The sequence below is a fragment of the Scyliorhinus torazame genome, chromosome 15, assembly GCF_047496885.1.
Source record: "Scyliorhinus torazame isolate Kashiwa2021f chromosome 15, sScyTor2.1, whole genome shotgun sequence".
Classification (NCBI taxonomy): Eukaryota; Metazoa; Chordata; class Chondrichthyes; order Carcharhiniformes; family Scyliorhinidae; genus Scyliorhinus; species Scyliorhinus torazame.
The window spans coordinates 102,752,259-102,776,851 of NC_092721.1; the positions used below are offsets into that span (position 1 = coordinate 102,752,259).

At 45.3% G+C, this 24,593-nt stretch overlaps 1 protein-coding gene across 1 annotated transcript in view; it reads left to right on the forward strand.

Annotated features, from left to right (window-relative positions):
• Positions 1-24,593, forward strand: part of LOC140391319 (phosphatidylinositol-binding clathrin assembly protein-like) — a 170,281-nt gene that overhangs the window by 33,420 nt on the left and 112,268 nt on the right. The window contains exons 2-5 of the mRNA XM_072475910.1: positions 13,531-13,673; positions 14,539-14,614; positions 21,070-21,172; positions 24,114-24,207. Of these exons, the coding sequence (XP_072332011.1) occupies positions 13,531-13,673; positions 14,539-14,614; positions 21,070-21,172; positions 24,114-24,207 (416 nt within the window). The remainder of the gene's footprint in view (positions 1-13,530; positions 13,674-14,538; positions 14,615-21,069; positions 21,173-24,113; positions 24,208-24,593) is intronic.

Sequence of the window (24,593 nt, forward strand, 5' to 3'; positions counted from 1 at the left end):
TTTATTTAAGTCTAGCTGATCCACTATTAAATGCAACTAACTTTCAGTCTCATACTGTGACTTTATTTACATTTTAATGGAAGCAAAGTTTTTGTGTGTGGATATAATGTCACATCAACAATCGATGAATTGACTTGAAAGCCCCAGCTGCTGATGTGAGTGCCAGAAACCGAATAAATTGATATTGTTTGAATTGTCTAAAAATGGCCTTGTGAACCCAAGCAATGGTGTCTCTCCTGGAAAGTGTGCCAGTGAGGAAAATGACATAGCATTTTGACGGGAGGAAATGTGCCAGTTATTCATCTGTTTAACACTGGCAGCTATTTTTTTTTACACTGGAGCTCATTCTTTTTGCATTAACAGAGAAGGCTTTTTTCATTGATGGAAATAGAGATGATCCCAATGTAAGATTGGATTATGTACACAGTCTCAATGCACCATTTTATGTGCCGTTTTCAAATGTATAGTGCAGGTGCAAATAGTAGAATTGATAGCTGTTCCTTTGCCAACTGGACCTTTCAGCTTGAAATCGCACTAAAAACTGAATGCAAATGCCACTTGAAAGGAATACTTGTGGAATGGCTACTTCCTCAACTATTAATTTCTTCCTGACAAAATGTCACTTAATTTTTCTTGTTAAAGTGAAATTTTGAGCTCATCTTGATCAGAATTCTGATCTTTATTTGCTGAAATGGATGCTGAAATAAGCATTTCGCTGTAGACTCTTTATCTCCACATGGTGTCTTTATCTTCCCCTTCCATTGTCCCACTAAAGCCAAAAGAATGATTGCTAATGGGGTTTCTTTAGCTGGAATCCAAAAGATGGGACATATCTTATTTCAATTTAAAAAAAAAAAAAAAAATTTAGAGTACCCAATTCATTTTTTTCCAATTAAGGGGCAATTTAGCATGGCCAATCCACCTACCCTGCACATCTTTGGCTGTGGGGGTGAGACCCACACAAACACTGGGAGATTGCAAACTCCACACGGACAGTGACCCAGGTCCGGGATCGAACCTGGGACCTCGGTGCCGTGAGGCAGCAGTGCTAACCACTGTGCCACCGTGCTGCCTATTTCAATTTCAGAGATAACATTTTCTTTGAATACTTGAGGATAAGACCATTATGGGATTGTTCTGTGATATTTCTTAATGTATTTTCACTAATTGGAAGCTGATGTGATTTGTGTGCAAGCACTAAGACCTCCTAGTAACACCTCTGCAATGTCAATCAACTCTGCCCCTACATCTGCTCATCTGCTGCCGTCAAATCTTTGTTACCTCTAATTGTGACCATTTTAGTTCACTTCTGTCAGGCATCTCATATTCTAACCTCTAAACTTGAGACCATCCAAAACATTGTCATGTCCCAAGTTGGACTAAGTCCAGTTCTTCCATCACCTCTCTGCTAGCTGATCTGCACCGACTCCCATTTGAATGATGCCTTGATTTCAAAATTCTCATCCCTATTTTCGCCTCTGTGGACTTGTCCCTCCCTATCTCCCTAACCTCCTCCAGCTCGACATTCTGAGACATCTGAGCTCCTCCAATTCTGGCCTCTTGTTTGTGTGGGGGTTGATTTCAATTGAAATGAAATGAAAATTGCTTAGTGTCACAAGTAGGCTTCAAATGAAGTTACTGTGAAAAGCCCCTAGTCGCCACATTCCGGTGCCTGTTCGGGGAGGCTGGTACGGGAATTGAACCGTGCTGCTGCCTGCCTTGGTCTGCTTTCAAAGCCAGCGATTTATCCCTGTGTGCTAAACCAGCCTGTGATTATATTGTGCTTAGATAGGGCTATGGTGTGAAGAGTAAATGAACCAGCAGTGGTTGCTTAGCAACTGGGGCCTTGCAAGGTAGAAAAGGTTTAGTTTAGCTAATTTGATTGCAGTTGGAGATAGGTAGTGAGAGAGCAGGCAGCTCTCACATCTCTGCTGGAAGCAGTTGGTTTTAGAAGGCCATAGAAGGAAGATTTGTTCAGCCTTGCTAGGAGAAAAGCCACACTATGGAGTAATGGTTAAGAAGACAGATGTTGAAAATATTGAGTCCTGCTAGTTAAAGAAACTAGAGAAATTGAGTTGAAGAAGTCTGGAGTTAGACAGAGGAAACTGGGAACCGGAACAGATTCCTGTACAGTCAAGTCACAGGGCTGAAACAAAATTGGATCGTTAGAGGCCAGAATGAAATTTGCCAAAGCGCTAAGGTTAGTGAGAAATTACTACAGATTGGGAGACATGGGGGTCGATTTTTCTGGCCACGTTGTGTCCAGCGTAAATCCCGCTATGTCAGGAAAATACCAGGAGAGCTGCAACGGAATTTATGTTGTGCACCAAACGGTTGGAATGTTCCTGGGCCCTCCCAGCAGATGTAATCAGGTTCATACCCAGCGAGGAGTGGGGGGCAGGAGGACGAAAGATCAGGGCACCCTGATCTCGCAGGGTGGGCTTGCTGGTGTGATTAGGCCCCTCCAATGCCAATGATGGCACAAAACATGCCCCTCTTAAGAAAATGGCAAAATAGGTTCCTCTTGATCTCATTGGTTAAGTGGAATCTGAACATGTCCCACACTAAGATGCATTCTTCGCATAGCCATCTATTCCATACATTCTCAATCCATAATGTCACTCCATCCTCATCCATCCACCTGTTGTAATGGATATGCAGGGAACATGATATTCATCATGGTTTTCCAATTGAAAATTATATCCGCTTCAGTTTTTTGTTTGGTTGTCCATGCACCGTGAATTTTGTCATCCTGTTGACCTGGTGTTTGCACTAGAACTGTTTTCGAACCTTTTCACTGCACAGTTTGGCTCCTGGATATATTGAATTTCATCCATGTTGCTGATGTGTCTCAATGAATACTTATTTTTGCTGCTGAATCCACTAGAAACTGGTGCATGAAGCTGGTACCGCTCAGGATACAGTTGAAAACAAATTAAGATCAGCGCAACCAATTGAGGAAAGCTATTTTCAATATTTGAAGGTACAGGCTAATTACCTAAAAGTTTGTGATTTAGTCATTTGATGTGGACCTATGTTTCAAAAGCAAAAAGCTTATAAATATGTAAGAGTCTTATAACTCTTGTGACCTTCCAAAACACTTAACATACAGTGATCTACTTTAAAGTACAATGACTGTGAAGTGGGGTGTATCCTTATATTGGTGACATAGATATTTGTGTGACAGTTGGGTTTGCAGTTTTTTTTAGGCCAAAAATCATACGGTTGATTGACATGGGTAATATTTTTGAGGGATTGGCATCATGCTTTATTTGAGCCCGAAAAGATCATTTTGTTGGAATAAAGTAAAAGCAAATAACACTAAAGAATGCGTATTAATTCTGTAATTTTATAATATTACAAACTATATACGTTCATCCAACACAATATAAATATATCCCATAACAGGTTAACAACAATTCACATTGCAGTCCTCCAAAATCATTGCCTGAATCACGAAACCATTCTTCCCAATAGCCTGGTCAAATACATCATCATATGGATCTTCCTAGTCTCCATTATCATCATTAGTAGTATTGGTAAGTCAAACATAATGATTCCACAGTATCCTAAGTACTGTTGACTGGATTTGATATCCACATTTTAGGAATAGTTTTACAATATTGGGATCAGAATGTTCTTACCTTTGTTCAGCCACTAATACATCTGATCTCTTATCAGCACCCTTCTTAGCCATGATCACCATTTACATTACCGTTGTATTTTTGTCCATGACATTGCTAGCAATCACTCTCCAGCTTCCAATTAACACTGGCTTGCTATCCAGCCTTTACTGCTCACCGCATTTAATTAAACGTGCTTTCCCTTTCACAGAGATGTATTCAGTCTGCCTGACCACATTATAATTTTCTAAGTATCATGCTGTAACTTCCTTAATAATGGATTCTAGGAGGTTATTGATGAAGCAGCTAAAAATGGCAGGGCCTAGGACGCTACCCTGAGGAACTTCTGCAGCGATGTCCCCAGACTGAGAGGCTTGACCTCTGGCAACTCCAGCCATCACCCTTTGAGCTAAGTATGACTCCAATCAGTGGAGACTTTTCCCCGATTCTCATTGATGTCAGTTATCCTGGGGCTCCTGATGTCATACTCAGTCAAATGCTGCTTTGATGTCAAGGGCAGTCACTCGCACTTCTGAAATTCAGCTCTTTTGTCCATATTTGGATCAAGGTTGTAATGAGGTCAAGAGCGGAGTGGTCCTGGTGGCACACAAACTGCCAGTGAGCAGGTTATTGCTGAGTAAGTGCCACTTGATAGCACTGTCAATGACACCTTCCATCACTTTGCTGGTGGTCGCGAGTAGACTGATGGGGCAGTAATTGGCCAGGTTGAATTAGTCCTACTTTTTGTGGCCATGATATGCATGGACAATATTCCACATTGTCAGTTAGATGCCAGTGTTGTAGCTGTGCTGGAAAGTTGGGCGTTGCTAGTTCTGGAGCACATGTTTCAGTACTATTGCTGGAATGTTGTCAGGGCCTGTGGTCCGTTGCCATATCCAGTGCCTTCAGTCTTTTTTTGATATCACCTGGCATTAATGAAATTGGCTGAACATTGGCGGCACGGTAGCACAGTGGTTAGCACCGTCGCTTCACAGCTCCACGGTCCCAGGTTCGATTCCCGGCTTGGGTCACTATCTGTGCGGAGTCTGCACGTTCTCCCCATGTCTGCGTGGGTTTCCTCCGGGTGCTCCGGTTTCCTCCCACAGTCCAAAGATGTGCAGGTTAGGTAGATTGGCCATGCTAAATTGCCCTTTGTGTCCAAAATAAAAGGGTAGGTGGGGTTACTGGGTTACAGTGATAGGGTGGAGGTGTGGGCTTAAGTAGGGTGCTCTTTCCAAGGGCCAGTGCTGACCCGATGGGCCGAATGGCCTCCTTCTGCATTGTAGATTATAGGATTATTAGCCGTGATGCTGGGGACCTCAGGAAGAGGTTCTGTGAATGGTGCCATTAGATCTTTGGTCCACCCAAGCAGATTGGGCATCGGTTTAACATCTCCAAAAAAAGCAATTTCAACCATGCAGTACTACTTTAACACCAAGTGCACCCAAACAACACAGCACACTGTCACTGTGAATTACGTGCTCAGGTCTCTAGAATGGATTGAACCCCCAACATGGCTTGTGGGCAAAAGTGCTAATACTGAGCCAAGACTGACAGATTGTACAAATTGGCTTGTGGTGGATGTTAATCCCAGCAATTAAGGAAATTAAGTTTATATCAATAGATAGTTATTTTCATTGTGAATGTTTGTGTAACTTCAAGCAAATACTCATTTTCAATTTCAACTAATACATTAATCAGTGAACAAATGAATGGAAGTCACAAGCTTGGTTTCCAATCGTTTTATGAATCATGACTGAGTCTTTTTAAAAATTCTAATGTCCTAACTCGAGCAAATATTGGAAACTGCCTCTGTGAGAATTGAAGAGACTAAAACCACTTTAAAGACATTTGATAATACCTGCGCTTGAGTGTTTCTTGCATCCAGCACCTTCTCCTAGTTTAAAAAATAAATGTTTTTCTCCTTTTTCACATGTTCTTCAAAATATACCCCCCCACCAATAAACAGTAAATGGTAACAGATACAATGTCAAACCCCTTATCAACAACAACAATCCCATCCTCTCTCCAACCCCCACACAACAGCCCGCATGACAATATAAGCATCAAATTAAAAAAAAAGGAATCTGGAATCGCCCATGATCATCTTTAACATATATAGGCCATACCAATCCCCGAACGTGTACAATGAATGACACCCATGAATTGTAAACCCCTCCCTCCCCCTCCCAGACTCCTCCCCTCCACTTCCTCTCGAAAACACCTCACCCAGTATCAGTCCCTTCCCCCAACTTTTCACCCCGGCTAGGCTCATCGAAACCTGTTCTACCAGGCTCTGATGGCCGCAGCCCCTCCCCTCACCTCACTCCCGTTCACTGGCCGGCCTAAACCAGCCAGTGCGGAAGCCCCCACCCCAGTCTCTTCCCCCCCCCCCCCCCCCCCCCCCCCCCCCGCCTCCTGTCCCAGGAAAACAGAGATCCCCTTTAACACACAACCCCAGCATAAACCCACAAGCCCCAAAGAACCATCATTGCAAAGGAAAGTCCCAACACTTACCTTGTCCAAATAGTAGTCCAATAATAATAGTCCAAATTGACTCATTTAGTACATACAACAACATGCAGTGAAAAGATAAAGCTACACACAGCTATGTACTCTCCTACCAACCCCTACCCTCAGTACAAAACCAGTCCTCAGTCCCATTTCTCAATTCTGCCACAGCCCTTCTGCCTTCGCAAACCCCTCCACCGCTTTCACCGTCTCAAAATAAAAGTCTTTGGATTGTAGATCACCTCAGCTTAGCTGGATACACTATGCCGCACTGCACCTTGCTTTTATGCAGTGCCGTCTTCACTCGGCCAAACGCCGCCCGTCTCCTCACCAACTCCACCGTAAAGTCCTGGTATATGCGTATACCAACTCCAGCCCTCTGCACCTCCCGCTTCTGCTTTGAAGCACAGGCCATTCTCCTTCACGCGGTACCTACGGAAACAGCAGTCACTACTCTTGGCGGCTCACTCGCCTTTGGTATAAGCCTCCACGACGTATGAGCCCGATCCAGTTCGTATCGAGAGGGATCTCCTCCCCCCCCCCCCCCCCCCCAATAGCTCCGCCAACATTGTGGCAAAATAATCCGTCGGCCTCGGGCCTTCCAGCCCTTCGGGCAGATCCTCAGATTCTGCCACTTGAATCTGTTTTCCAGGTCTTCCATTTTGGCTTGCAGACCCTTGTTGGTCTCTATCACCCTCCACAGCTCCTTTCCCATCAAGGTAAGTTTTTCACAGCTGTTTTTCTTTGAGATTTGGACCTCTCTCGTCTCTATGCCATCCTACCCTTGTTTAATCAAAAGTTGCTCCTGGGATGGGGCATCAAAACTCCGAAAATTAATTCTCGGGCGGGAGCCCTCCAACGTGAGGCTTCCTCCGACCCGCCACCACCGGAAGCCCCCAGCACCGTCTCCCAGTTGAGTCCTTTCATTGTAGCCATCCTTAAATGTTTGTTCCATTTAAACCCCTGATTAATTTTCCAAATTTTTAGATAGATGCCAGTGTTGTAGCTGCACTGGAGCAGCTTGGCCAGTGGCATTACTAGAGCACAGTCTTCAGCACTACAACCTGGACATTGTGGGGCCCATAGCATTTCCTGCATCCAGGGCTTTCAGCCATTTTGAAATTTGATATATATAATATTATTTGAAGATTGGAATCCTGTGACGGTGGGAACCTCCAGGAGGAGGCCGAGATCGATCTTCCACTTTGCAATCCTTTTGTCTTTTGTGTATGCTGGACTCCTCATCCCATTAGCTGTTTCATTGTACACCATTATTCAAGAGTGGATGTGACATGACTTCGGAGGTTTAACCTGACCTGTGGTTGAGGGATTATGTGTCTAAAGCATGCTGGTTAATGCTTTGTAATAAACATTGCACTCTGGGTGGGGGCTTAATTCTATGTGAGAGAATCCCTACAGTGCAGAGCAAGTCAATGTTGAGGACTCCCAGGGTCATTCCTTCTTGGCTGTATACCATTGTGTCATCATCTCTGGTGAATCTGCCCTGTAATGTGGGATGAGACTTATTTGGGGTTGGTGATGGCCTAGTTTTCGCTGTAGAGAAAATAGCAAAGGATGCCACATTGCTTCCCAGTAAATTCCCAATTTACTTAACGGAGCCCCTTGTTGTTCCTGCAGAGCCCCATCGTGTTGATTTTAAAATATTGTCCTATCCCTACTGATGTGTTGGGTGCTCTGGATCCGTGGAACACATATAGGCCACCAACACTTAAAATAGTACAACACTATTTTATTAAGCTAGAAACTGTTGAACATACTTTCACTGTGGGTTAACACGATGTTAGATTAAACTAAAGACCTATACCTTTCCGAACCAGTCTTTGCACTCAGCACAAGGTGAAGATCTGTGCTATAAGCTGTAAACTCTGTCCTTCTAGGAGGCTGCATCCCGAAAGAGCGGGAACTCTGATGCCCCCTGTCTTTATAGTGAGTGCGCTCTAACTGGTGATTGGCTGCGGTGTTGTGTGTGTTGATTTGGTCTTGCTGTGTGTCCATCAGTGTGTGTGTGTATCTGCACCATGATATACTGGTATATATTATGACATCTAAATAATGTATGGTGAGAATGTTCCTAACTACGTATGGGATGCGAAGACATATTTACAGGACTACGTACATGAGAACTAAGCTATTTACATGTGAAGGTGCCTGGTGCAGAGAAGCAGTATGCAACAAGATCAACACTATATACAAACCAGGGAAACAATCAAACAAAGCAACGAAACAATTCAGAGAGTCTATAAGTCCGCAAAGTTCATAAATTAAGTCTCTGAGGTGGGCGCCGAATTCTGGTTGACCGCCTCAAGGGTGGGTCGAGAGCCGCCGGTTCAGGAGTGGGCTGGACTGCGTCAGAGTCGGGAGGATGCAGAGTGTCAGGGAGCTCTGCATAGTCCGTGGCAGGGTCAGCAGGAGGGCGAGGCGACAGTGGAGGATCACGTGGTGAGCGTGGAACGAGACGAAGGGCGCGTCGATTGCGGCGCAGAATAGAGCCATCCGGTAGACGAACTGGGAATGAGCGGGGGGCCACCTGCCGAAGGACAACAGCGGTTGCATACCAGCCACCATCTGGATGATGGATGCGGACATAGTCATCTGGAGCCAGAGCAGGGAGATCAGCTGCACGGGTGTCATGAGCCGCCTTGTGCTGTGCACGAGACAGCTGCATCTGGTGAAGGACCGGAATGTGGTCGAGGTCTGGGACATGGATGGATGGCACCATCGTCCTCAGGGTACGACCCATGAGTAGCTGGGCTGGCGACAGGCCAGTGGACAATGGGGCGGAGTGATAGGCCAGCAAGGCAAGATAGAAATCGGACCCAGCATCGGCAGCCTTGCATAGGAGCCGTTTGACTATATGTACTCCCTTCTCTGCTTTGCCGTTGGATTGGGGATACAGGGTAGGATGTCACATGGGCAAAATTGTACCGCCTGGCAAAGTTGGACCATTCCTGGCTGGCGAAGCAGGGGCCATTGTCCGACATAACCGTGAGCGGGATGCCATGTCGAGCAAAGGTTTCGTTACATGCACGAATGACTGCAGACGAGGTGATGTCGTGCAACCGTATCACCTCCCGGGTAATTCAAAAAGTAGTCCACAATCAGGACATAGTCTCTACCCAGCGCGTGGAACAGGTCGATGCCCGCCTTGGTCCATGGTGACGTGACCAACTCATGGGCCTGCAGGGTCTCACGTGGTTGGGCCGGCTGGAAGTGGGGCAGTTGAGTACTGTGTTGGCTATTTCCGGGCCAGTACACTGCCTCTTAGGCCCGTTGGCGGCAGTTTTCCACGCCAAGGTGGCCCTCGTATAGTTGTTCCAGGACCAGCTGGCGCATGCTATGCAGGATGACAATGCAGTCCAGTTTTAGAAGAACTCCGGCTACTACCGCCAGATCATCTCTGACATTATAGAACTGAGGGCATTGGCCCTTGAGCCACCCGTCCGTTAGGTGGCGCATGACACGCTGTAGTAAGGGGTCAGCCGCCATCTCGCGGCGAATTTGGACGAGGCGTTCATCCGTGGCAGATAGATTGGAGGCTGCGAATGCCACATGGGTGTCAACCTGGCAGACAAATCCCGCTGGGTCACATGGAGTGTTGACTGCCCTGGAGAGAGCGTCAGCAATGATGAGGTCTTTGTCTGGGGTGTATACCAGCTGGAAGTCATATCGCCGGAGCTTGAGAAGAATACGCTGGAGGAGAGGCGTCATGTTGTTCAAGTCTTTCTGTATTCTATTGACCAGCGGGCGATGGTCGGTCTCGACGGTGAATTGAGGAAATCCGTAGACCTAATCGTGAAACTTAAGCACACCGGTCAGAAGGCCCAGGCACTCCTTTTCTATCTGCGCATAGCGCTGCTCCGTGGGGGTCATCGCACGTGACGCATATGCAACGGGGGCCCATGATGAGGCCTCATCACATTGAAGGGGCACTACCCCAATGCCGGATTGACTGGCATCGGTCGAAATTTTGGTCTCCTAAAGCTAAGACCGGGGCCATAGTCAGTTTTGTTTTGAGTTCTCTCCATTCGCGCTCGTGGGCAGGGAGCCATTCGAAGTCTGTCGTCTTCCTGACCAGGTTCCTGAGAGCCGTGGTATGAGAGGCGAGGTTAGGGATAAATTTCCTTTAAAAATTGACCATGCCCAGAAATCGGAGGACCGCCTTCTTGTTCTCTGGTGTTTACATAGCTGTGATGGCAGCTACCTTGTCCGCATCCGGCTGCACATCCAATTGGGAGATGTGGTCCCCGAGGAACTTAAGTTCTGTCTGGCCAAAAGAGCATTTGGCCCTGTTGAGGCGGAGGCCATGCTCATGGATACGTCTGAATACGCGCTGGAGGCGACTAACACGATCCTGCGTGGTGGTGGACCAAATGATTGTCATCGACATAGACGCGAACACCTTCAATGCCTTCCATCATTTGTTCCATAATCCTATGGAACACTTCTGATGCAGATATGATCCCGAACGGCATCATGTTGTAATAATATCTGCCAAAGGGGGTATTAAATGTGCAAAGTTTCCTGCTGGATTTATTGAACTGGATTTGCCAGAATCCTTTTGAGGCATCGAGTTTGGTGAAGAGCTTGGCGCGAGCCAGCTCACATGTGAGCTCTGCGCTTGGGAATTGGATAATGCTCCCTCATGATATTGCGATTTAGATCCTTGGGATCAACGCAAATTCTCAATTCGCCGGAAGGCTTTTTTTACACCTACCATGGAACTGACCCAGTCGGTTGGTTCCGTGACTTTGGAAATCACTCCTTGGTTCTGGAGGTCCTGCAGCTGCTGCTTGAGGCGGTCCATAAGGGGTGCTGGGACCCTGCGAAGTGCGTGCGCCACAGGCGTGGCATTCAGTTTTAATAAAATCTTGTAGGTGTACGGGAGCGTGCCCATGCCCTCTAAGACGTCGTGGTGCTGGTTGATAATGGCGTCGAGCTGCACCCTGAAGTCGGTGTCCTGAAAGGCAGACGCGTCAGCAGGAGAGAGAGTGAACTCTCTGAACTAGGTTCAACAGCTTGCATGCCTGCGCTCCAAGCAGGGAGGCTTTCGAGGAGCCCACGATTTCAAAGGGAAGGATGGTTTTGCATGACCTGTGCGTCACTTCAAGTTGGCACGAGCCGCTGGCCGCAATGGCATTGCCATTATAATCTAATAGCTGGCAGGCTGATGGGAGGATGGCTGGTTTGACACGAAGGCTTTGGAGGTCAGACTGCGCAATGAGATTGGCGGAGGCACCAGTGTCCAGGCGGAATCGTATTTGGGACCGGTTGACCGTCAGGGTGGCATACCATTCATCGCCTGGATTGATGCTATATACCGATCAAGGCTGGATTCTTTGCTTCGGGCACACCCTGTTTTTTGTAACGATACCGACTCGAAAAGGCGCCTTCGGGTCCTCTGTGTCAATAATGGGTAGTAGGTCCGCATCGGACTCTGTGACCGTGGGTTGAATGGTCCGGACATTCCTGCGAGGCTGGCTGGAGCGATACAAGTTGGCAGGCTAGCTGATCTGCATAAAGTTTGCCACATCTCTGGCATCGTCGGGATTTGGCAGGGCATTGCTGCTTTAAGTGGGCGGAGCCACAGTTGCTGCACATTGTAGCGTCAGTGCGTTCGCTGCGCCACCGCACATACGCGGTGCGGTCGTACGTGGTGCGCGCCAGCGCAGTACGTTCGTCGACGTTGCCGTCCCCTCGTTCGGTGCGCGGGAGTCCGCGAAAAACACGCGAAATGGTCGCCCTCATCCAGGCTGAGGCCCTGGAGTTGCTTGATTGCTTGGACCTGATCTGCCTCGTGGGGACCTTGCCGTGCCGTTTCAGCCGCTTGGATGTGGGAATACCGACTAGTGGCGTGTTCGTGTAGCATGCAGGTCTCGATGGCGGTCGCTAGGGTGAGCTGCTTTACCGTGAGGAGCTGCTGGCGTAGGGGGTCCGACTGAACACCAAAAACAATCTGGTCTAGTATCATGGAGTCAGAGGTGGGCCCATAATTACAGGACTGCGCAAAGATGCGGAGGTGGGTGAGAAAGGACTGGAAAGGTTCATCCTTACCCTGCAAACGCTGTTGGAATACATAGCGCTCAAAACCTTCATTCACCTCTATGTTGCAGTGAGTGTCAAACTTGAGGAGGACCGTCTTGAATTTTGATTTATCTTCATCAGCAAAGGTGAGAGAATTGAAAATGTGGATGGCATGTTCCCCGGCCGTGGATAGGAAGAGAGCGATCTTCCTGGTGTCTGAGGCATCTTCCCGGTCTGTGGCTTCAAGGTAGAGCTGGAAGCGTTGTTTGAATATCTTCCAGTTGGCCCCCAGGTTACCGGTGATTTGGAGCAGCGGCGGGTGGACGCTGTCCATTTTGCAGGATGGCTGTATGCTGGTGGAAGGCAGATCACTTGCAGGTAGGTCTAAAAAGTTCTAATATCCCTCGACTCCTGGTATCATGATGTGTCGGGTGCTCTGGATCTGTGGAACACATACAGGCCACCAACACTTAAAATAGTGCAGCACTATTTTTAAAAGTTAGAAACTGTTGAACATACTTTCACTGTGGGTTAACATGATGTTAGATTAAACTAAAGACCTATGCCTATCCTAACCAGTCTATGCACTCAGCACATGGTGAAGATCTGTGCTGTAAGCTCTGTCCGAGGAGGCTGCATCCCGAAAGAGTGGGAACACCGATGCCCCCTGTCTATATAGTGAGTGTGCTCTATCTGGTGATTGGCTGCGGTGTTGTGTGTGTTGATTGGTCTTGCTGTGTGTCCATCAGTGTGTGTGTGTATCTGCACCATGATATACTGGTGTATATTATGACACCTACTCCTCCAGGTTCTGCTGCAGTTTTTGTTTTTGAAGGTAAAACTCCTGTAGTTTGCAACTTGGCATCTTGTAATTCCACATATATTGTGCATGTGTTTGAAAAGGAATAACGCAAATCAGTCCGCTTGTTTAGGTGATTTTGCGAAGTGTTCAGCAAATCCATATGGGAGAATTAAGTTATTGGAAATGTTGCTGCTGAGCTAGAATCTGCTTTCTGTGTTATATTGGTTTCTGCAATGACCACATCGTCATGGGTGGCATTCTGTTCCTCACCCTACTGGGTTTGCTGCTACTTTTTTTTACTCGGTAAGCATAAATGAAGCCTAGAAGGATTTTTTAAAATTGAAGTTTGAAATTAACCGATATAAATAAGTGTACATTTCAAGAATTATGATGTAGGTTAATACATAAGATGACATCATGGTGCATGTATTAGACGAGCCTGCTGAAAATCCATTTGAATGTGAAGTGGAAAGGACAAGTCTTGATGTTACAAAGGTAATTTTTGCTTTGAGATGCGAGACTATTCACTAACCACTGTGTGCTCTTTTTCAGATCTGATTCAGTGTACAAATGAGATGAATGTAAACATACCTCAGCTGGCAGACAGCCTTTTTGAAAGAACTGCAAACAGCAGCTGGGTGGTGGTGTTCAAGTCTCTCATCACAACCCATCAAATGATGGTTTACGGGAATGAGGCAAGTCTCAGAAAATACTTACATTTTGGGTTGTGAATGGCAAAATACAAGTGTATGAGTGAATGTTTCTGTTTTAATAACCACATTTGAAGAAGCTCCCCTGTTGTGGTTTTGAATAATGAATCAGAGTAAGAGTGAAAACTCCGATTGTTTTTTGGCGTAACCAAATGAAGGAAGCATCATGTTCTGAAAATATCCCCCTCCACCACTTCCAAATACTGTCCTTATTGCCAATTTGTTGTAAGACTATATGCTATTATTTGCTGGGTGTATATTAGTGTGAAAGAGCTTGCATTTATATAGTGCCTTTCATGCTCTCAAGGAATTCTAAAGCACTTCCCATAACCCTCTTTGAAGGACAGTCACTAGCTAATTTGTGGATGGTGAGGGAGGTGTGAGTTCAGTTGGTGTGTTTTGGTGGAGAAATGTTGAATCTGTAACCATCTGAGTCCGATGACTGTTGCCACTGAGCCAAACTATCATAGATGCCTGCTTTTATTTCTGCTGATCCTGCTTTGAATTCAGGATTGCTAGCTGTAATAAAAGATGTTCTGTCTTGACACTTCATCCAGTTGTGCAGAAATCTATTGTGAAATTACAAGTGTAGGGAAATGTATTTATAAGGTCATGTTTATTATGCCGTAGCTCCTTTTGGGCACCAAAACATGAATACCAGTATTGCCATCTCCAGAACTATATTGCCAGCTTGGGTGAAGTAGATTATACTAGTTCTGGGACTTGTGTAACAACTTGGTATCTTTTAAACATGTAATGAAGGAAGCTATTTGTGTGTGTGATTATTTTTAAAGGGGGTGGGAATGAAATGTTGTTCAAGCAGAAACTAATTGTTTTTTAACCTGTGTAGCGTTTTATCCAGTACCTAGCTTCAAGGAACACCTTATTCAACCTGAACAATTTTCTAGATAAAAGTGGGTTACAAGGTGAGTATGAATTAAATTTTATGATAAAAGTTGCCTTTCAACTTTTTGACTATTGTAAAATTATTTATATCTGACAATGTATCAATATGTAATACTATCATTCTTTTGTATCTGAGCGTTTGCCTGGCTTTTAAAGGAGAAGAAATTATAGTTCTAAGAGGCTGATTCCAATTTTTGTGCATGATCTTTAATTGCTCTTTGGTCTCGCAGCAGTCGTTCTACAACATATAAAGTTTGGCTCCTGGTCAAATTGTGATTCTTAAAAATACTGCAACTTGTACTTAACTCTGCAAATGCTCTAACTTATGAACTCTGGGGCAGTTTCAGTGGGGGCATCTCAACGATGCCCTGGGAAATTCCCCATGGAAGTCCCCAGATAAAGTTTGCATGACAATTGCAAAGTTCAAACTTCCCGTGGGCAATTGCTACCATAAGACATAGGAGCAGAATTAGGCCACTCGGCTCATCGAGTCTGCTCCACCATTCAATCATGGCTGATATTTTTCTCATCCCCATTTTCCTACCTTCTCCCCATAACCCGTGATCCCCTTATTAATCTAGGACCTATCTATCTCTGTCTTAAAGACACTCAGTGATTTGACCTCCACAGCCTTCTGCGGCAAAGAGTTCCACAGATTCACCACCCTCTGGCTGAAGAAATTCCTACTCATCTCTGTTTTAAAGGGTCGTCCCTTTAGTCTGAGATGGTGTCCTCTGGTTTTAGTTTTTCCTACAAGTGGAAACATCCTCTTCACGTCCACTCTATCCAGGCTTCGCAGTATCCTGTAAGTGCCTTCTCCCTGACTTGAAAGTAGCTAGACCTTTAAACTCACCTGATTTATGGCAGCTGGGCCTCCTCCTGTCCGGTTCACCAGCACTTGTCTGAAAGTTTCAGGGGCACTCTGCCGTGCACAGTTTGCACCCAGCCTGAGCTGTAAGGTCAGACGAGACTGGTTGGAAAACTTTCAAGTTAAGGATCTGACTCTGATTGCTACTCTGTGGAAGTTCAGGCCCACAGTATCTCTAATGTTTTGCTTGTTCTCGAGTCCTATTATTTCCGTGCTGATAAATTTTAACCAAGTTTCAATCATTCACATATTTTTGTTGCGACCTTGTAATGAAGCTGATTCATTCAATCTTACCTAACTTTCAGGCAAAATGGTGGGCATCAGATCTATTGGTTGGTGACAAGAATGATAGAATTTACAGTGCAGATGGAGGACATTCGGTCCATCGAATCTGCACTGGCCCTTGGAAAGAACACCCTACTTAAGCCCACCCTGTCCCTGTAACCCCACCTAACCTTTTTGGACACTAAGGGCAATTTATCATGGCCAATCCACCTAACCTGCACATCTTTGGACTGTGGGGGGGAAACCGGAGCACCCGGAGGAAACCCACACAGACATGGGGAGAATGTGCAGACTCCACACAGACAGTGAACCAAGCTGGGAACACGAACCTGGGACCCTGGAGCTGTGAAGCAACAGTGCTAACCACAATAACCGTGCTGCCCAGAACAGAGGATGCTGGAAAAGGTCAGGTCTGTAGGGAGCAAAGTTAATGTTTCAAGCCAGCTTGGCTCTTCATCAGAATCAAAGAGGGAGCTTGTTGAAGAAATTAATTCTTAGATTGCCGATGCCTTTGTTGATGGCGTGGTGAGTGCTGTATGTAACTGGCAAATCACTGCGGGTTAAACACGGGGAACAATCTGGAAGTCCAGGTTGTGCACTGCACCTTGAGTGCCAGTGGAAGATGTGGATGCCAGGATTTGGTTCTGGTGAGTGTGGGAGGGCTCGCACAGTTGCGCCTCCTGGACGGAAAATGGCACTGATACGTGGAACAAGTCACACATTGAGACAGATCATTTCTATGACAAAGTTCTGGACTTGATGACACATTCTCAGGCTTAGCCTCCAATTCTGTTGAGGAACCTGCGAGAGTTGATACCAAAAGTTTTTTTTTTGTGAAAATGAGCTGATATAGTTTTGTATTGGTACCAACATGGAATGGTGATGTTTCCTTATTGTTTAGGAATGTTTTATATAGTTGATTTTCAAATCTTTGTTACTGTTGACCATTTAATAAACAAAATATTCTCAAATGCATTCTAGTGGGTACACTTGCCATGTCTTCTGAGTTTTATTGCTCAGCATTCCAGTCAAACGGGCGGCACGGTAGCACAGTGGTTAGCGCTGCGGTTTCACAGCTCCAGGGTCGCAGGTTTGATTCCCGTGTTTGGTCACTGTCTGTATGGAGTCTGCATGTTCTCCCCATGTCTGCAAGGGATTCCTACGGGTGCTCTGGTTTCCTCCCACAAGTCCCGAAAGACGTGCTGTTAGGTAACATTGGCGGCCCTATGGTTGGTCTTCTGAACCCCTCTGGGGATCCAGGTGTCCTGTCCCGCCTCCACGGTGTCCAGCAGCCTGACCAGTTTGGCATTCTAAAGCGTGAAGCAGGTCTAAGTGATGGTTGACTGGAGTGTGTTCCGAGGTGAGTCGCTCGCCGAGGAACTGCTGGGCTCAGTCCAGGCGAATCAGCTGGCAGTACAGCCTTTCCGCCATGAAGCTCGTGGGGGATCATTTCCGGCACTGTGCCATTAAGTACAGGCCGCGCGAGGTCTTGCTGGATCAGCCTTCGGGAAGCACTCGGGAAGTCATGTCTGATATGCTACTCAGAAGTTTTCCTGTTAATTCACGTCCTGAATGTCAGGCAACCAGTTTGACAATGCAGCAATGATTTTTTTTTAAAATATAATTTTTATTAAAGGTTTTCATAAAATATCAATAACAAAATGAGAAAAAAAAAGAACCCAACAGGGTTAAGTACAAAACACAATCCAGAAAAGCAACCCTCCATACCCCACCCCGTACATAGATAATAAATTAACATTAACACCCCGACTTAGCACAACAGGTATATACACCCCCTCAGACCCTTCAGTGTAAATAACAAAAACTATAATAAAGTAACACCCCCCCCCCCCCCCCCCCCCCCCGAGCTGCTGCTGCCATTGACCAATGGCTATCGTTCTGCCAGAAAGTCTAAGAACGGTTGCCACCGCCTAAAGAACCCTTGTACCGACTTTCTCAAGGCGAATTTCACCCTCTCCAATTTAATGAACCCTGCCATATCGCTGATCCAGGATTCCACGCTTGGGGGCCTCTCATCCTTCCACTGAAGAAGAATCCTTCGCCAGGCTACCAGGGACGCAAAGGCCAGAATACCGGCCTCTTTCGCCTCCTGCACTCCCGGCTCCTCTGCCACCCCAAATATTGCAAGCCCCCAGCCCGGTTTGACCCTGGATCCTACCACCCTTGATACCGTCCTCGCCACGCCCTTCCAAAATTCCTCCAGCGCTGGCTATGCCCAGAACATATGGGTGTGATTTGCTGGGCTCCCTGAGCACCTAACACACCTGTCCTCACCCCCCCAAAAATCGGCTCATCCTTGTCCCGGTCATGTGTGCCCTGTGCAGCACCTTAAACTGTATGAGGCTGAGCCTCGCGCACGATGAGGAAGAGTTCACCCTCCCCAGGGCATCTGCCCACGTCCCTTCCTCAATCTCCTCTCCCAACTCCTCCTCCCATTTACCTTTCACCTCCACCACCGAGGCCACCTCCTCCTCTTGCATCACATGGTAAGTTTCCGAAATCTTCCCCACTCCCACCCACCCCCCCGAGAGCACCCTGTCCTGTACTGTGTGTGGCAGTAGCCGCGGGAATTCCACCACTTGCCATCTGGCAAACGCCCTTACCTGAAGGTGTTCCCCGGGGGGAGCCCGTACTTCTTCTCCAGCTCACCCAGGCTCGCGAACTTCCCGTCCACAAACGGGTCCCTCAACTTGCGTATCCCTGCCCTGTGCCACCTCGAAAACCCTCCACCTGTTCTTCCTGGGGCGAACCGGTGGTTCCCCCGTATTGGGGTCTACGCCGAGGCCCCAACTTCCCCTCTGTGCCGCCTCCACTGCCCCCATATTTTGAGGGCAGCCGCCACCACCGGGCTCGTGGTATACCTCCTTGGAGGGAGCGGCAGCGGCGCCGTTGCCAGCGCCCCCAAACCCGTACCCACACAAGATGCCGTCTCCAGCCTCTTCCATGCAGCCCCCTCCATCACCCACTTGCGCACCATCGTTGCATTGGCGGCCCAGTAGTATCCACAGAAGTTAGGCAGCGCCAGTCCCCCCCTATCTCTACCCCGCTCCAGGAACACCCTTCTCGCCCTCGGAGTCCCTCGCTCCCACACAAACCCAGTTATGCTCCTGTTGACCCGCCTAAAGAAGGCCTTTGGGATAAAAATGGGGAGGTACTGGAACAGGAACAAAAACCTTGGGAGCACCGTCATTTTGATTGACTGCACCCTACCCGCCAAGGACAGCGGCAACGCGTCCCACCTCTTGAACTCCTCCTCCATTTGCTCCACCAGCCTTGTAAAATTAAGCCTATGCAGGGACCCCCAGCTCCTGGCCACCTGGACCCCCAAATACCTGAAGCTCCTCTCCGCCCTTTTTAGTGGGAGCTCGCCAATCTCCCTCTCCTGGTCCCCTGGATGAACTATGAACAGCTTGCTCTTCCTCATGTTGAGCTTGTACCCCGAAAAGTCCCCGAATTCCCTAACAATCCTCATTACCTCTGGCATTCCTTCCATCGGGTCCGCCACATACAGCAGCAGGTCGTCTGCATAAAGCGACACCCTGACAATGCAGCAATGATGTTATACAAGCTGATATTGCGTCACAGGATAGATGAAGAGATGGAACCAAGGATTGATTCTTTGGGCACTAGACGTAATAGTGTCAGGGTGGGAAGATAAGCCACTGTGGGTTACAGACAAATAAATAAGGCTGGAACCAAGCAATGAAAGTTGCAACAAACTGAATAACAAGAGATGGTGTTGGAGGATGTTGCAGTTGACTGTCAGACATTGCAAAGAGAAACATGGATGATGCACTACGATTGTAGTCATGGAAAATATAATTTGTTACTTTGATTTAAGGCAGCTTAAGTGCTGAAAGTCATTTGTGAATGCATTGATGATCAAAAAATCCAATAGAAGTACAAGCAGTTCTTCTAAGTGGAGGACCGACAGATGGTCTGGCCACATTGTTGCTGCAGAAAGTTACATTCTTATCTCCGTGGCATTAGATCGTATTGAGTCAAGGGAGAGGAGGCACTTTTACCAGAGCCTACTGGGAATGGTTGCAATATTAAACCAGTGGGCAGGTACAGGCTTTGAGGGAAGCTTCTCTAAGTATTTTATACTTTTGCAAACGTTTTGGGCATATGTAGATCAGATGCAATTACCAAACCAAGGGTCCTTAATATTTGTTTATACGTTGAAAATATTTAATTTCTTGGAGGGTAGCAGGGAATGGAATGGCATAACAGTCCATGTTCCCCAAATGAACTATTGACCTTTATGAAATTGGGTAGTAGATCAGCCATGCTCTCACTGAATGACAGAACAGGAGTGAGGGGCTAAATACCCTACTCCTGTTCCCATGTTCCTCTCCAAATATGTTTGAGATAAGTAATTACTATTATGACTCTCTTTGTACGCACTGGTCTAGTTACCTATTCCTTAGTATGGCAAAAAAGACCAGCTTGGGTTGCAAATGGAAAGGGAAATCACAGGCTAAATCAAGTTTTGTTGTTGGACTCCTCTTTATTACAGGGGGAAGCTGTGTAGATTGGGAAAAGAAAGTCATGAATTCAAGCCAGGGGTTGAAAATTGCAGCTATGAGTAAAGATTGGGTAAGCTGGGCTGTTTTCCATAGAACCGAAGAGGCTGAAAGGTGACTTGATTGAAGTTATGAGCAGCCTAGATAATGTCAACAGGGAAGACTTGTTTTCCCTAGCAGAGAGGCCAATTACCAGGGGACACAAAGGTGAGGTAGAAGAATTAGAGATAATATTAGGAAAAATGTTTTCACCCAGACAGTGGTAAGTGTCTGGAATTCGCTGCCTGTGTTGGTGGTTGAGGTATAAATGCTCACATTTATTAAAAGGTACCTGGATCTACAAATGAAATGCTGTAACCTACAAGGTTACAGACCGGGTGTTGGAAGGTGTCATTAGTATGAGCAACTAGTTTTTTCAGCAGATGCAGGCATGATGGGCTGAATGGCCTCTTTTTCTATGCTGTAACTTTTCTATGGCTTTGAAGATGCTGAATCATCTTACAGCCACAATACTGCATTTATGCTGATTTGCCTTTAGTATGTGGAAAAATAACCTTGTTTGGTTAATGGAACCATGATGCCTAAAGAAAGTAATCGATTAATATTACTGCATTGTTTATTTCTTGGAATCTGGTCTCTCCGCTCTCGGAAGACAACTTAGTTATTTCGCAATTGTTTATAAACTACACGACTTCGTAATTTTTAATGACCAAAATTAATAAATGCTTGTTTTCCATTGTCATTTATTTTGTAACATTGATATTTTGTGTTTAAGGATATGATATGTCTACTTTCATCCGGCGCTACAGTAGATATCTAAATGAAAAGGCTGTCTCCTACAGACAGGTTGCTTTTGACTTCACAAAGGTTAAAAGAGGGTAAGGACAACTACCAATTGACAGTAATCTGATATTCCCAAATATTGATTTTCCTTTGTATTATTTACATAGGTATGTGCAACTCAGTGAGAGTTAATATTTGAGTTGTTGCACCTGCTGAAGATCCACATTGAACTATGTCAACTGCAAATCTTGTACACATTTGCCTATATTTTGATAATCGCAATTAAGAAGTAGATTTATATCATGCTGGACAGCAAACAAATGGTTTCCTTTTCATGAAGGTAGTGACTGATGCTTTGTTCCTACCTTTGGCACCTCATCCACGTGGCCATTTGTCATTGATTATCAGCAAGCAATTTGACATAGTGGGAAGTGCAGCTGGTTCAATTTTCACCTAAATCAAAAGTGCAACATTGTATTATGCTTTTGAACGTTTTAAGAGAATCTTGAATGTTTTGATTGGAAGATTCAGGGGTATCCATGCCAATTATTTTAGTTGAGGACCTGGAAGATCCTGCCTTCAGCCACAATGAATTCCTCTCTTTGGGCATGTGTAAAGAAAGGAGAATGGTACTTTTGTAGTTGTTCAGTGATGATAACATCCCAATGCCAATCCAGTTGTGGTCAGAAGAATGTGGCAACAGTTAGTAGCAGCCCAGAACCTGGAATATGACTCTGACAGAGAAGAGTTAATGGTATAGCCAATGAGTAGGTTGTTTTGCCAAGGTTCTAGTGGATTCCTTGTGAGTGATCAGGATTAATACCTCTGCCATTTTATAACTTTCTCTCCCAAATCCCACCCTAGGGACTGGTGAAATCAGTCTGTAGGCACGTTCTTGGATCAACTAACTTAAATGAATACCAAGGAACGAACCTGTGTGTGACTTGTTGGAAATCATCTGCATGCATTTATCCATGTTGTCATCCGTAGAATTTGCTTTAAAAATATAAACCAAAAAACAAAATTAAATCAATTTCTCACAGTTAACTGTCTTACATTTGCAAATATTTTTTTTTTGGGTGGGGGGTTCAATATTGAACGTTATGGATTTAGAAATGAGGAAGGACAGAAAAACAATTTTACAAGCATGTGTCAACTTAAAAGCCCACTTTTTTTTTTCGACAAGTGCATCAGCCATGTTTTTTTCCATTTAGGAAAGAATATAGGTCAGCTACTTCACATTTCTGTCCTTTCTGCAGCCGCTGCATTTCAAGATAATTTGTGGCATGTGAAGCACATTGGAATGTTTTCAGATATGTAGTAAGGCACTAAAGGGATGAAGACTCTTTTTGTGCAAAGGGTGAGAATCTAGAACACATCAACAAGTGGCTATTGAAGCCAATTGTACCATTTTATTAAAAATATTGGATAAATTGTATGTATATAAAAAGTCCAAGTGAGGTCCAAGGAAACTAACAAACCTATTTTTTTGAATTCCAACCGTTGTTATAATTTATCTGAAATACTTTTAAGTATTTTACTTAAAATGAATTGCTTTGAAATGCTGCTGCTATTCAGTGTAAGAGTCACATTCTCTTTGTTTGTTTGTTCACAATCCAACCCGTACGAATAATCTTTCACTACTTAAGAAACTTTTCTCAAAAACACTTCAATGCTACTATGAGATTTCCCTTAATCGCCTTCAGTATTTGAGACCTAGGTTTACAAGCCTCTCAATATCTGTACCCCTGTTCTAGTACTTCATATGCACCTGTTTCCATGACTTAAACATCCGTTCAATAATGAACTGTCCAAATGTAGGCCAACCATTATCCAATATAGATTCCGGTTTCCTCCTTGTATTAATTACTACTGTATATGGTATATTTCTTTGCTGCTAAGAAAAAAGGTATGGAGGTGCCCACACTCTAGACTGGATTCTTTCAAAATACTCAAACTCTGCAAAGCCTGTGCAAACCTTCTGCTGACACCACTAATGGGTGGCACGGTAGCTGTGTGGGTTTCCTCTGGGTGCTCCGGTTTCCTCCCACAAGTCCTGAAAGATCTGCTTGTTGGGTGAATTGGACATTCTGAATTCTCCCTCAGTGTACCCGAATAGGCATTGGAGTGTGGCGATTTTCACTAACTTCATTGTAGTGTTAATGTAAGGCTACTTGTGACACAAATAAAGATTATTACACAGCTCGCACTTTACCAGCAGGAATGTATTCCCTGTAACACACGGTAGCACAGTGGTTGGCACAGTTGCTTCACAGCTCCAGAGTCCCAGGTTCGATTCTGGCTTGGGTAACTCTCTGTGCGGAGTCTGCATGTTCTCCCCTTGTCTGCGTGGGTTTCCTCTGGGTGCTCCAGTTTACTCCCACAGTCCAAAGATGTGCAGGTTAGGTGGATTGGCCATGATAAATTGCCCTTGGTGCCCAAAAAGTTTGGGTGGGGTTACTGTGTTATGGGGATAGGGTGGAGAGCTTAAGTGGGGTGTTCTTTCCAAGGGTTGGTGCAGATTTGATGGGCCAAATGGCCTTCCTCTGCACTGTAAATTCTATGATTCTATAACAATGTATAAAATCCAGAGTACCGTGAAATGAATTTGGGCAACCATGTTTAAGTTGCTAGTTGACATAGGCCCAGAGTGTAGACTGTCCCTAATTTTCCACTAATTGGCAAATGTTACAAAAATAACAAAAAAGTAATTGGCTCAATTTTAACCTTCTTCTGCTGGACTAAGAAGAACATACCTATTCACAGTTCAGGAATGATGGAAGTGTAATTGGCCCATTGCATACTTCCCAGATACGCTCACCGTACACTTGTACCACATAAAGAGGTGCTTTGTGGAAGGTTTTTACAATATATCTCCAATCTGTAGGTAATGTAAGCATATTTTAGTCATTGTTAGTAGTTTCGCTAAACCTGCAGAGTTTTATGTGTTTAGACATACTGGCTTTCCTGCCAATTAATTATTTCAGATTTGTTTTCTGTAACCACTTTACATTTAATACATACTTATTTTGTCAGGGCTGATGGAGTGATGAGAACAATGAGTACAGAGAAATTGCTAAAGACTATGCCCATTATACAAAATCAGATGGATGCGCTGTTGGATTTCAATGTGAGTTTTGATTCTAGTACACAAACCTGCTTTGGATGTAGTAGCTCTAGTGGCTTTCAGGTCCACCTCTAAATTTTAAGTAAATGTATTGATTGTTAAAGCAGAAGGTAAAGGTGTAAATAGGTGAGTACAGAATCAGAATTTGGAGATCAATGTGCATTTTTATCAAATTCCAGATTTAATACTTCTGTAATTTTAATGCTCAGGTTTGCTTTTTCTTTCAACTAACAAGCAAGGTTCACAATAAGAGTATGTCTTCTGACATTTTACTATAGCTTTATAACAGGATTTTACTTTTATTGATTGTTCTTGCGTTGTGTCTTAACGGATGAGTTATTTGCTAAAATGTCTTACTTGGCCTGGCAGACCAATCCAGAGATATGCCC